This window comes from Bos taurus, chromosome 1 (assembly GCF_002263795.3).
Source record: "Bos taurus isolate L1 Dominette 01449 registration number 42190680 breed Hereford chromosome 1, ARS-UCD2.0, whole genome shotgun sequence".
Taxonomy (NCBI): Eukaryota; Metazoa; Chordata; class Mammalia; order Artiodactyla; family Bovidae; genus Bos; species Bos taurus.
In genome coordinates, this window is record NC_037328.1 from 140,154,615 (window position 1) to 140,168,784 (window position 14,170).

Sequence of the window (14,170 nt, forward strand, 5' to 3'; positions counted from 1 at the left end):
GGAGGGGGCTGAATATTCCTATCATTTAAAGAATAAATATTTATGATTCACACCCTAGACTCTTCATCCCCATCAGGTACTTTTCCGCTGTATGTTGAGTACCAGGATAGGTGATGGAGTGTGGCACATTTTTTTTTTTTTTTTTTTAAGTCACAACAGGAAAGATTCAATCCATGTTGTAAACTCTTCTTATTTTATATATATGGGAAGTGACTTTCCTCCCTGGAGGTCCTATCGGAAGCATCGTCTCTGCTTAGAGGCAGTGGAGGGGTTGAGAGTGGGGTTTTGGGGTGAGCTCCTCTGAAACTGGTGCAGCATCACTCCTTGAGGGCTGTGACCTCACCAAGTGCCCACTGCCTTCCTCTCTGGGACTGGGGTGATGACCTCACCCACCATCAACACTGTCAAGAGATGTGAGTGAGATTAACCAGCTAGTGAACTGCAGGCATGTGGGAGGAATCAACCAACCTGGGACCGAACCCGTGATTCCTGAGTGACAAACACTTGACCAGGGATGGAGAACATCCTGTTTAATGAAGATGATGATGGGAGATTTGGTAGGTGGACCAGGAAGGCTAGAAATTCACTTTAGAGAACTTGACCGGAAATAGCCATGAAAAATCACAGAACTAGATGTTGGACAGTGGAGCCTAGGTTGTTGCCACCTGTGGCGTCACAAAGAATTGGACACAATTTAGCGACGGAACAAAAACAACAGCATAAAATGCTGGAGAATGCCAGGAATGCAGAAAGGCACTGACTGGTAGTAACTAGGGGAGACAGAGGTGAGGGGTGCAGGGGGACATGTCTTATTTGTCTACTAGTCCAGCCCTGCATGTGCCTGGGCTGCTTGGTGAACACTCTTTGCATGAAAGAATGAGTGACAATGGATGCATGATGTCCAGGTAAATATGACAAAACACACCCGGGTGATCTCTAACAGTGATCACACATCTTTGTACCCTTGCACTCTTGTAAGTAAAAAAGTGTATTCAGGTTCCCCAAAGTAATGATAACTCTCGAGAAAAAGAAAGTGTTACTTGCTCAGTTGTGACTCTAGGGACTGTAGCCTCCCAGGCTCCTCTGTCCATGGAATTCTCCAGGCAAGAATACTGGAGTGGAATGTCATGTTCTTCGCCAGGGAATCTTCCCAACTCAGGGATCGAGCCCAGGTCTCCTGCATTGCAGGTAGATTCTTTACCATTCGAGCTACCTTCAGTTCAGTTCAGTTCAGTAGCTCAGTTGTGTTGACTCTTTGCGACCCCATGAATCGCAGCACGACAGGCCTCCCTGTCTATCACCAACTCCTGGAGTTTATTCAAACTCATGTCCATCGAGTCGGTGATGCCACCCAGCCATTTCATCCTCTGTCATCCCCTTCTCCTCCTGCCCCAATCCCTCCCAGCATCAGAGTCTTTTCCAGTGTGTCGACTCTTTGCATGAGGTGGCCAAAGTATTAGAGTTTCAGCTTTAGCATCAGTCCTTCCAATGAACACCCAGGACTGATCTCTTTTAGAATGGACTGGTTGGATCTCCTTGCAGTCCAAGGGACTCTCAATAGTCTTCTCCAACACCACAGTTCAAAAGCATCAATTCTTCGGTGCTCAGCTTTCTTCACAGTCCAACTCTCATATCCATACATGACCACAGCAAAAACCATAGCCTTGACTAGACGGATCTTTGTTGGCAAAGTAATATCTCTGCTTTTTAATATGCTATCTAGGTTGGTCATAACTTTCCTTACAAGGAGTAAGTGTCTTTTAATTTCATGGATGCAATCACCATTAAGTATCTGCAAAGTGTCCTGGCCCTGGGGGTTGGGGGTGGAGGGAGGATGCGACTGTGTACATAGAAACACTTCTAACTGCAAATCCTGCCTGGTCCCCATAACCCCACTGCTGACTCATCATCCCATCATGCTGTTCTAATTTTTCCTTGTTGAGTTCAGTTCAGTTCAGTCACTCAGTTGTGTCCAACTCTTTATGACCCCATGGACTGCAGCATACCAGGCATCCCTGTCCATCACCAACTCCCAGAGCTTGCTCAAACTCATGTCCATTGAGTTGGTGATGCCATCCAACCATCTCATCCTGTTTTCCCCTTCTCCTCCTGTCTTCAATCTTTCCCAGCATCAGGGTCTTTTCCAATGAGTCACTTCTTCACACCAGGTGGCCAAAGTATTAGAGTTTCAGCTTCAGGATCAGTCCTTCCAGTGAATATTCAGGACTGATTTTCTTTAGGATGGACTGGTTGGATCGCCTTGCAGTCCAAGAAACTCTCAAGAGCCTTCTCCAATATCACAGTTCAAAAGCATCAATTCTTCGGCACTCAGCTTTCTTTATAGTCCAACTCTCACATCCATACATGACTACTGGAAAAACCATAGCTTTGACTAGATGGACCTTTGTTGGCAAAGTAATGCCTCTGCTTTTTAATATGCTGTCTAAGTTGGTCATAACTTTTCTTCCAAGGAGCAAGCATCTTTTAATTTCATGGCTGCAGTCACCATCTGCAGTGATTCTGGAACCCCCCAAAATAAAGTCTCCCACTATTTCCATTGTTTCCTATCTATTTGCCATGAAATGATGGGACCAGATGCCATGATCTTAGTTTTCTGAATATTGAGTTTTTTTTTTTAAATTTTTTAGCTTTACAATATTGTGTTGGTTTTGCTATATATCAACATGAATCCACCACAGGTATAAACGTGAATGTTGAGTTTTAAGCCAGTTTTTTCACTCTCCTCTTTCACTTTCATCAAGAGGCTCTTTAGTTCTTCTTCACTTTCTGCCATAAGAGTGGTGTCATTTACATATCTGAGGTTATTGATATTTCTCCAGTGATCTTGATTCTAGCTTGTGCATCATCCAGCCCAGCATGTCTCATGATGTACTCTGCATATAAGTTAAATAAACAGGGTGACAATATACAGCCTTGACAAACTCCTCTCCCAATTTGGAACCAGTCTGTTGTTCCATGTCCAGTTCTAACTATTGTTTCTTGACCTGCATACAGATTTATCAGGAGGCAGGTCAGGTGGTCTGGTATTCCCATCTCTTTCAGAATTTTCCACAGTTTATTGTGATCCACACAGTCAAAGGCTTTGGCATAGTCAACAAAGCAGAAGTAGATGTTTTTCTGGAACTCTCTTGCTTTGTTGATGATCCAACGTATGTTGGAAATTTGATCTCTGGTTCCTCTGCCTTTTCTAAATCCAGCTTGAACATCTGAAAGTTCACAGTTCATGTATTGTTGAAGCCTGGCTTGGAGAATTTTGAACATTACTAGCATGAGATGAGTGCAATTGTGCGGTAGTTTCAGCATTCTTTGGCATTGCCTTTCTTTGGGATTGGAATGAAAACTGACCTTTTCCAGTCCTGTGGCCACTGCTGAGTTTTCCAAACTTGCTGGCATATTGAGTGCAGCACTTTCACAGCATCATCTTTTAGGATTTGAAGTAGCTTAACTGGAAATCCATTACCTCCACTAGCTTTGTTCGTAGTGATGCTTCCTAAGGCTCATTACACTTCACACTCCAGGATGTCTGGCTCTAGGTAAGTGATCACACCATTGTGGTTATGTGGGTCATGAAGATCTTTTTTGTATAATTCTTCTGTGTATTCTTGCCACCTCTTCTTAATATCTTCTGCTTCTGTTAGGTCCATACCATTTCTGTCCTTTATTGTGCCCATCTTTGCATGAAATGTTCCCTTGGTACCTCTGATTTTCTTGAAGCGATCTCTAGTCTTTCCCATTCTATTGTTTTTCTCTGTTTCTTTGCACTGATCGCTGAGGAAGACTTACTGATAAATGAAAAGTGCTTTCATTCCTTGTTTCACACTGACTTCCTCCACTCAGAGGAGGTGAAAGTCTTTCTGTGCCTTATGATGCACCCCCATCCCTGAGCACTGGGCCACATGTGAAGTAACTAACATCTTCATAAATCCTTCTGAGTTGAATGAAGGAATCCTTAATGCTCCCCCACTGTACTTACACCATGAAAGCCATGAGGCCATGAGAGACACCACCGTGCCCCTTTCCACCAGCTTCCATCTCGCCCCTTCCACCAGCCTCTTGCCTGCCACTGCCCTCTCACTTGTCAGAGCTCCTGCTAGTGGCTCTGATGCAGGTCTGTGTGGATATTCTGAAAGCTGCCAGGTCAGCCTTCCCTCGTTCTCGGGCTGACTGAGCAGCTACCAGGCTCCCTGTGCTTTAGTTGCACTGTCCTCCTCTCCGGTCTTAACCTTTGATGACTAGCCCTTGTGCATCTCTGGTAGTTGAGCATTGACATAGAGCTAGAAATGCTGGTTCTTCATCTGGTGAGCAGGGAGGATGCTGTGCCACGAGCCTGGCAGGTTGAGGCTCCTGCACCACAGAGCACTCCAGGATCACGCCTAACACCTGAGGAAGTATTTCTCAAGAATCAGTCCAGACAATCAGCATCAGAATCACCCAGAGTGGTTGTTATAGTGTAGAGTCCCTGGCCCCACCCTAGACAAAGCAGCTCAGAATCCTTGGGGGTGGAGGCCTGGAATGAGTATTTTAAATGGGCCCTCTGGGTAATTCTGATGCATACAGAAGACTGGGAGCCACTTCCTGGGGCAATGTCCTATGTCCCCTCCCTCTTTCCTACCCTCCTCCTCAGGTCTCCATTAACAAAGGCTTGCTGAGGTCAGGGATCCACTAATGGAAGTCCCCAGGATCTATAACCTTTCTTGGGTTGAATAGCCCTAAGTTGAAAAGCCCTAGAAAAGGCAGAAGAACCAGAGATCAAATTGCCAACATCCACTGGATCATGGAAAAAATAAGAGAGTTCCAGAAAAACATCTATTTCTGCTTTCTTGACTATGCCAAAATCTTTGACTGTGTGGATCACAATAAACTGTGGAAAATTCTGAAAGAGATGAGAATACCAGACCACCTGACCTGCCTCTTGAGAAACCTGTAAGCAGGCCAAGAAGCAACAGTTAGAACTGGACATGGAACAACAGACTGGTTCCAAATAGGAAAAGGAGTCCGTCAAGGCTGTATATTGTCACCCTGCTTATTTAACTTATATGCAGAGTACATCATGAAACATGCTGGGCTGGATGAAACACAAGCTGGAATCAAGATCACCGGAGAAATATCAATAACCTCAGATATGCAGATGACACCACCCTTATGGCAGAAAGTGAAGAAGAACTAAAGAGCCTCATGATGAAAGTGAAAGAGGAGAGTGAAAAAGTTGACTTAAAACTCAACATTCAGAAAACTAAGATCATGGCATCTGGTCCCATCACTTTGTGGCAAATAGATGGGAAACAAAGGAAATAGTGGGAGACTTTATTTTGGGGGGTTCCAGAATCACTGCAGATGGTGACTGCAGCCATGAAATTAAAAGATGCTTGCTCCTTGGAAGAACCTAGACAGCATATTAAAAAGCAGAGACATTACTTTGCCAACAAAGGCCCGTCTAGTCAAAGCTATGGTTTTTGCAGTAGTCATGTATGGATGTGAGAATTTGACTATAAAGAAAGCTGAGTGCCGAAGAATTGATGCTTTTGAACTGTGGTGTTGGAGAAGACTCTTGAGAATCCCTTGGACAGCAAGGAGGTCCAACTGTCCATCTTAAAGGAGATCAGTCCTGAATATTGTTTGGAAGAACTAATGCTGAAGCTGAAACTCCAATACTTTGGCCACCTGGTGTGAAGAACTGACCCACTGGAAAAGACCCTGATGCTGGGAAAGATTGTGGCAGGAGGAGAAGGGGAAGACAGAGGATGAGATGGTTGGATAGCATCACCGACTCAATGGACATGAGTTTGGGTAGGCTCCAGGAGCTGGTGATGGACAGGGAGGCCTGGCGTGCTACAGTCCATGGAGTCACAAAGAGCTGTACACGACTGAGCAACTGAACTGACTGAAGTGGTTCAGACAGCCGTCCATGTAGTGTAGGGTCCTGAAGTCGCCAGAAGCAGACTAGGAAGGATTGTGATGGAAAAATTTGTAGCTGGGGAGAATGTCAAGGACCCAGGAGCAATTTTTAAAAGCAAGTCTCTAAATCTTACATATTCCTTCACAAAGCTGATCCTCATTCATGTCTTCAGAAAATACTCATATCATCAGAGAAGGAAGGATGTGAGGTGACATAGAGAGGAGGAATAAAAGACTCCTTTAGAATGTTCTTCAAAACATTTTTTTCAAGTGAATTTCAGTAACGGCTAGCACTGTTTTCCTGCATAGTGTGATGTTATTTAGGAATCAACCAGTTTGCTTCATGAAGCTCAGTACATTTCATAAATGCTTTATAAGTCAGACATTATAAAAAATAGCCTTTTACATTGTAATATTTATTTTTCTAATTATAGCACTCTACTTGGAGAATGTAAATTTCTGCAAAGAGAGTGATTAATGATTTAAAAGCTAGACATCAAAGCTTCTGAAAAGATAGTAATCTGGGCATCCAAACAATTTCAATTATGAAGGAACCAGAATATCTAATTAATAAGCTTTAGATACATATTAGAGGATTTAATTTCATTGCAGTAATTAATTTCCATATAACATGGAATCAAATATTAATAATTAAACCAAACACAATCCCTAGATTAAACAGAATTATGTTTTTCTCAAACAGTGGTTCAGGAGAAAAGCATAAGCTTGGAGGACAGACAGACCCACAGCTCAATCTGGGTTTTGCTACAGAGTACGTGTACAATTTTGGGCTGTTTCCTCACTCATAAAATGGGGGCTCTGAGAGCTGCTCTGTAAGTAGCTACCTTGCAGGGTTGTTGTAAAGATAAAAATATGACATCAATCTTTTTATCCCAACCCTGGCACAGAGTAGATGCTCACTAAGGTTAACCATTTTTCTTCTTTCCCTGTGTTGTCTAAATTAAAAAAAAATATTAATAAGTTGACCTGAAATTTCTAACACTTTCATAGTAAACCAAGAGTTACTGGCTTTAGTTGATATAACTTTTTAAAAGATTTGTTTGATTTGGAGCATTTTTAAAGTTTTTGTTAAGTCTCTTACAATATTGCTTCTGTTTTATATTTTGGATTTTTGGCCACAAGGCATGTGGAATCTTAGCTCCTCGACCAGGAATCACATCTGCACCCCTGCACTGGAATGCATAGTCTTAACCCCTGGACCATAAGGGAAGTCCCTCAGCCAACATAATTTTAATGACAGCTAAGATCAAACAATACCAACTCGGTCTGCCAGTCAAAGACGTCATTACACGTATCTGTTTCTCAGGCAGAGAGTTAAGAAGCCCCACGCTTTACTGCACAGGGATGGACCACGGACGCCTTCTCAGCACTGACCACAGCTACACAGTTTAAATGACGTTTGACCCACTCACTCGTTCCTGGCCGAGCGTCTGAGACATCCACCAAGGGCCCCGTGGCCTGCGACACCGATTGGTAATGGACCGTGTGTGTCACTGTCAGGGACTTCTGTTTCGCGGCCTCTCCGAAGTCAGCATCTGTCAACAGGACTGTGGAGCGATCGTCTGCAGAACAGTGGAGATACAGGAAACCAGACACGATTATCCCCAGTCAGGGACTTCCTGGCCACTTCTCTCCTTAGTACTTGCATTATTATTTTTTTTTTTAATTTTAAAATTTTTATGAAAGTATAAATTCTTTACAATGTTATGTTAGTTTCTGCTGTACTGTGAAGCGTACAGTGAAGTGAAGCTATATGTATACATATATCTCTTCCCTCTTGGACCTCCGTCCCATCACCCCCGTCCCACCCCTCTGGGTCATCACAGAGCACGGAGTTGAGCTCCCCATGGTACACAGCAGGCTCCTACTAGCTGTCTATTTTACAATTGGCAGAGTGTGAATGTCATTCCTGCTCTCCCAGTCTGTCCCGCCCCTTCCCCACTCTGTGTCTACATGTCTGTTCTTTATGCTTGCCTATCTATTCCTTCCCTGGAAATAGGCTCATCTGTACCAATTCCCCCTCTCCAGATTCCACTTTATTGTTAATAGCCACAGCAATAAGAACCTCATCTCAACCAGCAAAAACAAAAAAATATTCAAGCACTGAATTAGAATGACTCTAGGACGCAAAAAATAGGTTTTCCTTCTTTAAGAAGCATGTCTTAAAGAGAATGACCATGGAGAAAGGCTTCCTGTCTCTCCTGGTTTCTTCTCATTAGGCACACACTGATCTGGGGAGGCCTATTGGGTGGCTGTCCATTTAACAGAGTTTGGGGTTTATGTGTTTGTCAAAAGCTCACCTGGACACCACCAGCCTTGTCAGCATCGCAGAGGAATGGGGCTGCTATTGTAAATAAGCAGTTTGTGGTCCATCCCTATTTCTGTTTGTGGTACAAGAAAAACTGCTCTGCGGTGGTCTGTCCTGGGGTGATGGTAAATGTTCAGGATGGGCATGGGGGGAGGGGAAGAGAAGGGCCAGTCTTCTCGGTGTCCTGATTCCTTGATTTTAACTGTTCTGGGGTATATTTGCCTTCCCACTTCTCCCAAGCTCCAGGGACTCTTCTGCATTCTGTAACTGACTTTTCAAAATGACTCACTTGTCAGATTTCCCAGATCCTACTGGTTCAGACACTTGAAGGTTAGGGAAGCCCGGACACAGATGGATTCACAGCATTTTATGCTTTGGGAGGAGGGGCAGGTGGTCAGGAGGTGTGTCACCGCTGTTCTGTCTCAGATTTTCACTACTTTGTTGTGGTAATAATTTTCTCGTTTTCCTAAGAGTTTTTTGACTTCGAGGGATACTTTGACTAGGGTATTTGGATTTTTCATACATTTTCAGGTACCACGGGCTGAGATGATGTTCATATGCAATTATCAGTCAGCCAGGACCACATCGCAGCTGCCTTGACATGGAACGGTAATGGGAAAGTCATAAACAACACTGCTAGACGTCTGTGTCCAAAAAAGGCTCTGAACAGAACGAACCTTACAAAATCAAATTACTCAGGCTCTGGCAGGAGAGGAAAACCTCTTGAAGTCAGAATAAGATTTCTTGGCAGAAAAACATAGGAAGGACTGCCAGGAGGTTGGTGGCACCCAGCGTATGGTGTAGCCAGGCTGGTGCTACGATGGGAGCCAGGACTCAGCAGCCACCCCTCCACACCCTCTAACAGGGCTGCCTTCCCCTGGAGACAGGTTCTTACAACTGGACTGATACTGATCAGAGGCCCCACACCTACCTTTGTTTAGATCCCTAACACTGTGCTGTGGTTTCTAGCATACAGACCTGCTAAGAACATACAGAGGACCTGTGGGGTTGGGTGTGCAGTTTTAATGGGGCATTTCAAGTGCCTATCTGTTTTTGAGGTTGGCCATCCATTCCGGCTAGAAATTAATGGCACTCCCATATCAGATCCTTGTAGGCAGAGCCCAGAGCGTTTGAAAGCATCACGTCTCTACGTCCTCAATAACTAGAAAATGCCATCAACCAACTGTCAGGTGCCACTGGGAGGTAAACGACTCTTGGTGATGGACGATCCTGCCACAATTATGGTGCATCTCGGGCGAAGGGTCGTTGCTATGTACAGAAGTGACAGGCAGACCTTTCTCTGCTGTTGGGTTGGCAGTGACCAGCTACTGGGAGGTGACACACCACTCCCAGGATCTGCCCAGTGATCTATTTTATCAGGCATAGGTAGAATTATTAAGTCTAGTGAGGAATAGTTAGCAAATGTCGTAATTGTATTATAAAGTCAAAGGAGTTACAATTTGATTTCTGAACTGATGCTTGAAAGGAAATCTTAGAGGTTTTCCTTAAATTTAATTTTTATTTTATCTTGGAGTATAGTTGATTTATACTAGCTAGCTTCAGGTGTACAGCAAAGTGATTCACTTATAGACACATATCCAGTCCTTTTCAGATTCTTTTCCTGTGAGGGTAATTATGAGTTATGAGCAGAGTTGCCTGTGCTATATAGTAGGCCCTTGTTAATTATCTATTTTAAGGAAATCTTAGTTTTAAAGCTCAATTCAGTAGGTTTGATAAAAGAGATTCCGTATATACTATAGAAAGGTCATGAGAAGCCACACACAGAGCCTTGCCTGATCTGAGCCAACTGATGAAATCTCAGGTACTTCAGGATGGGTCCTCAGACAACACGGCAGTATTTGATCGAGGGCCACCACCTTGGACTTGACCGAGCTGTGTTAAGTGCTGTTATGCCTGAAGCAACCTTGAATCCAGCAACGGCATCCCAGGCCTCAGAATTTAGGAGCCACGAGGTCAGATATTTCTGCTCTTCTATTAGAGACAATACAGGGCAGGGTGGGGACAAGGGGCTACGGAGGGTTCTGGCCTGTTAAAACTGTCTTCCTGGCGGAAGGGATCAAGGGTCCATGCCAGAAGGTGGGTCACTTTTGTCAAACCACAGAGAAGGGCTGTCCTGGGATGGAGTGCCAACAAACATCTTCCAGAACAGAGTGAAGTTCGAAAAGGGGCAGCCTAGGAAACCTGCCTCAGAGTCTGTTTCCATGGATACCAGGGGGCTCCAGCCATACTTCTAAGGGGAGGGGTTCTGGGAGGTAGCCTTGTTGATATGGAAGCAGGTGACAGCCACCGAAGGTGAAGCAGGGGGCCAGAAGGGGGCTCTGCTTTGGTTCCGCTCCTGTCCGTGTGACCTTCAAGCTACAGAACTTCTTGAAGTCCCTGTTCCTAAGGAGTTTTCCTATGTGCATTGAGAGGAATGAGTTAAATAAATGCACATAAAGTACATATAAAGGATGTGATTGTTTAAAGAGCTCTGAATTATTCTTATTGTTGTTTAGTGACTAAGTCATGTTCAACTCTCTGTGACCCCATGGACTGTAGCCCACCAGGCTCCTCTGTCCATGGGATTTCCCAGGCAAGAATACTGGAGTGGGTTGCCGTTTCCTTCTTCAGGGGATCTTCCCAACCCAGGGATCGAACCCACATCTCCTGTGTCTCCTGCACTGGCAGGCGGATTCTTTACCACTAGCACCACCTAGGAAGCCCAAGGATTTAATAGCCATATTTAAACAACCCAGTATAATTGGGATGCTCTAAGGACCAAGGCAACCCACTCCAGTATTCTTACCTCAAGAATCCCATGGACAGAGGAGCCTGGTGGGCTACAGTCCATAGGGTTGCAAAGAGTCAGACACATCTGAGTGATACAAGGACCTAACTAGTAAACTTCAGAAGGGAGCCTCATGTGTTTAGGGAGACTCTAGGGGCAAGATCAGGGGGCTCTTGTTTGTCCATATTTCCCTGTTCCCTCTGTGTGCTTAGTCATGTCCAACTCTTTTGTGATCCCATGGATGCCGCCTGCCAGGGTCCTCTGGTCATGGAATTTTCCAGGCAAGAATACTGGAGTGTGTTGCTGTTTCCTTTTCCAGGGGATCTTCCCGACTCAGGGATTGAACCTGGGGATTCTTTACCACTGAGCCTCCAGAGAAGCCCAATGAGCTCTTAATAAATGTTAGCTATTCTTCTGATCATTGCAGCAATGGAAATATGAGACGTCTGATTCCGGAATAAATAGAACCATCTAAACAGGCTGTGTGGACAGAGGACTTAGAGTAGAAAAAGGCCAGAAGGAGTCGAGACACCTGGGTTCAGGGCAGACAGGGGCTGAAGTTCTGCAGGTGTCTGTTTGTGATCATGGAGTAGGGGAACTGGGACTTTCCCAAAGCCGTGAGAAAGAAACCATCACAGGATATCTATGGGGTGCCAAGGGATGGAGAAAGATGCCCTGTGCAAAGACATCTGTAGAATTTAAACGTTTTCTTTAATAAAGTCCTTAGTGGAGTTGAGGAGGAGCTCAGAAAGTGGGTTTCCAAGATGGGGTCTTAGTGTGCAGCCCGTCGTGGCTTGCTTGATTACAGATGTTGTTTCTGTGGAGTGGCACTGACAGCCTCTCAAGGAAAATCCAACTTGGGTCAGAGTTGGGGTTCTCCCAGGTGAACTCTGCGGTTTATCTAAGTTCATGTCCCCCATATTTGCTGGTACTCATTGTTCTCAAAGCAGTTGTCTACCTTCTAACTTGTTTGCTCATGTAACATTCAAGATGTTCCCATATCTAGTATTTTCAGTGGCTCAGGGTTTAGGCAGAGAGGGCATGGCGGTAGCAGCCACATTGTGTAAAGCGGCAAACAGGACACCTTACCGATGGTTTCCATTGTATCTCTCTCTTCAATCAAGAGCTGAGCCCTGGGTATGTCAATATGCATCCTCAGGGTTTGCTGCTGCTTGCTCAAGGTGTCTGAAGTCCGGGTATTTTTACTGGGAATAAAATAAGGGGGATACATTAATGAATTTGTTCAGTGTTACATTAGGCACACCAACTAGACTTATTATCTAATTAAGTGAATGCTGGTGGGGAGGGGAGGGAAAGGAGCACATGATGGTTTTTTCCTCCTTCATGCAAATGATATTTATTAAGTTTCAGCAATCAGTTGTGAGGTTCAGAAAATATCAACTGTCAGTAGAGGTTGGTTCTACAACTATCAGTAGAAACTTACTTCGGAATTTCCCATTTCTTGTGTAAAAACCAAACAAATATACATACAGAAACATTCTTAAATCAACAACATTTTCATTGGTTAGACATGAAATATTCTAAAGATGGCAAGGGAGAAAACATGTGTACTGGTTATTCCCTGGATGGGGTTTTACTAGTAAATTTGTTTTCTACATGGAGTCACTTTTTTTTGTTGTTGTTCTAGTAACAAATCATAAACCTTGTTAGCTTTCCTGACAATAGTTTAGTTTTCTGAATCCAATTACATTTTAGAAGAGAGAGAGAAAAAAAAAAGCAATTACTATAAGAATTTATCTCAAAATTTGTGTACCAGAAAATTGCTCTTAGAGTGAGCTGTCTTCTAAAAGTAAATGAAAATAGGTAGTAAAGCTGTGTGGTATAATCAAGTTCAGTTACAGCTCAGAGTAAAAAAAAAAAAAAAATCTGCATGTTGGACAAAAATACAAGAAAGTCGATAAAAGCTTTAATTAGCAATCCACATTAGAAAAACGGTTGTTCAATCTTTACAGAATTATAAGAATCAAGTAGATTTAAAAATATATTCTGAAATGCCCTCCAGAAAGTAGCAACCATTCAGATAATTAAATCAATGTGATAATCTATGGCGTCCCTAAATCTAGCTCATTTACAGCCAAATTCTGTTTTGAGAGAGATTTGTGGTGCTTGGCACACTCTTGAAGGTTTACCCACTGTTAATTACATGTAATAGGGACAATAAAGGTGCGTCTGTACTGAAATCTCAAATGCTTTTAGCTTCAATCAACCATTCACCAGGAGTCCCAGATTCCTCCTCGACCATGAGGACTCATCCACTCTTGAACCATGTGGTTGATGAATGTTAATAATCCGAAGGTCAAATTCACTCAAGAAGCCCTTTACATGTTTTTATTCAGAGGTCCATGTTAATATTCTGAATATTTCACAATGGCTCTTTCTTCCTTTGGGTGTAAACAAAACAGCCCATGAAAACAGCCGCTGTGAAAGGTGCAGCAGGCCTCCTAGGACTTGATCTTGAACCAGATTTTTTTTCTCTTCAGATGAGTAACTGGGTTATGTAGCTAGACCATGCTAATTACGCAGAGCCCAAATTCAAACATTTTGGCCTGAATTTTTTGCATGGTCTATAAATGGTTTTAAATTATTTACTTAATCAAGTTCTCACTTTATTTGTGTGTGTATTTAAAGCAAAGATTCAGATGCTTGTACAAAATCAAGAGCATTGGTAACTCAGGGGTCTGTGGTTACGTCAGATAAGCTCTATTTCCACAAAAACATATGGGGAACTCCTCCTCTGTGAACATCTGAGATCTGTTTCGAAACTTCACCAGGGACCAGAGCTTGTCCTTGCAACAAAAATAGAAGTGTGAGCTAGTTCCTTCTGCTCCTCATGAATAGTGATGAGGCAGTCAGCGGCTGCTCAATGAACAGCTAGGAATCCGCACAGCTATACTTAACAGTGAGGGGTCTGCTTGACACAGGAAGCCAGTGACATCACTGCTGTGCTCCAGTGCGATTGGCACAAGGACTGAGAATACGACTGAACTTTGTGAACATGGACAGTCAAAGCTGGAGGTGAATGCCCCTTCACCGCAAGACTAAGCTGCCAAGCCCTGCGGCAGGAAGGTGGGAAAATGACCCCATAAACCTTAAGATTCAAAGTCTAATTGTCCCTC

The 14,170-nt window shown here is 43.7% G+C and overlaps 1 protein-coding gene across 1 annotated transcript in view; it reads right to left on the reverse strand.

Annotated features, from left to right (window-relative positions):
* DSCAM (DS cell adhesion molecule) overlaps positions 1-14,170 on the reverse strand; it is a 690,454-nt gene that overhangs the window by 22,592 nt on the left and 653,692 nt on the right. Inside the window, exons 29-30 of the mRNA XM_059889928.1 lie at positions 12,123-12,238; positions 7,350-7,499 (exon numbers count right to left, since the gene is read on the reverse strand). Of these exons, the coding sequence (XP_059745911.1) occupies positions 7,350-7,499; positions 12,123-12,238 (266 nt within the window). The remainder of the gene's footprint in view (positions 1-7,349; positions 7,500-12,122; positions 12,239-14,170) is intronic.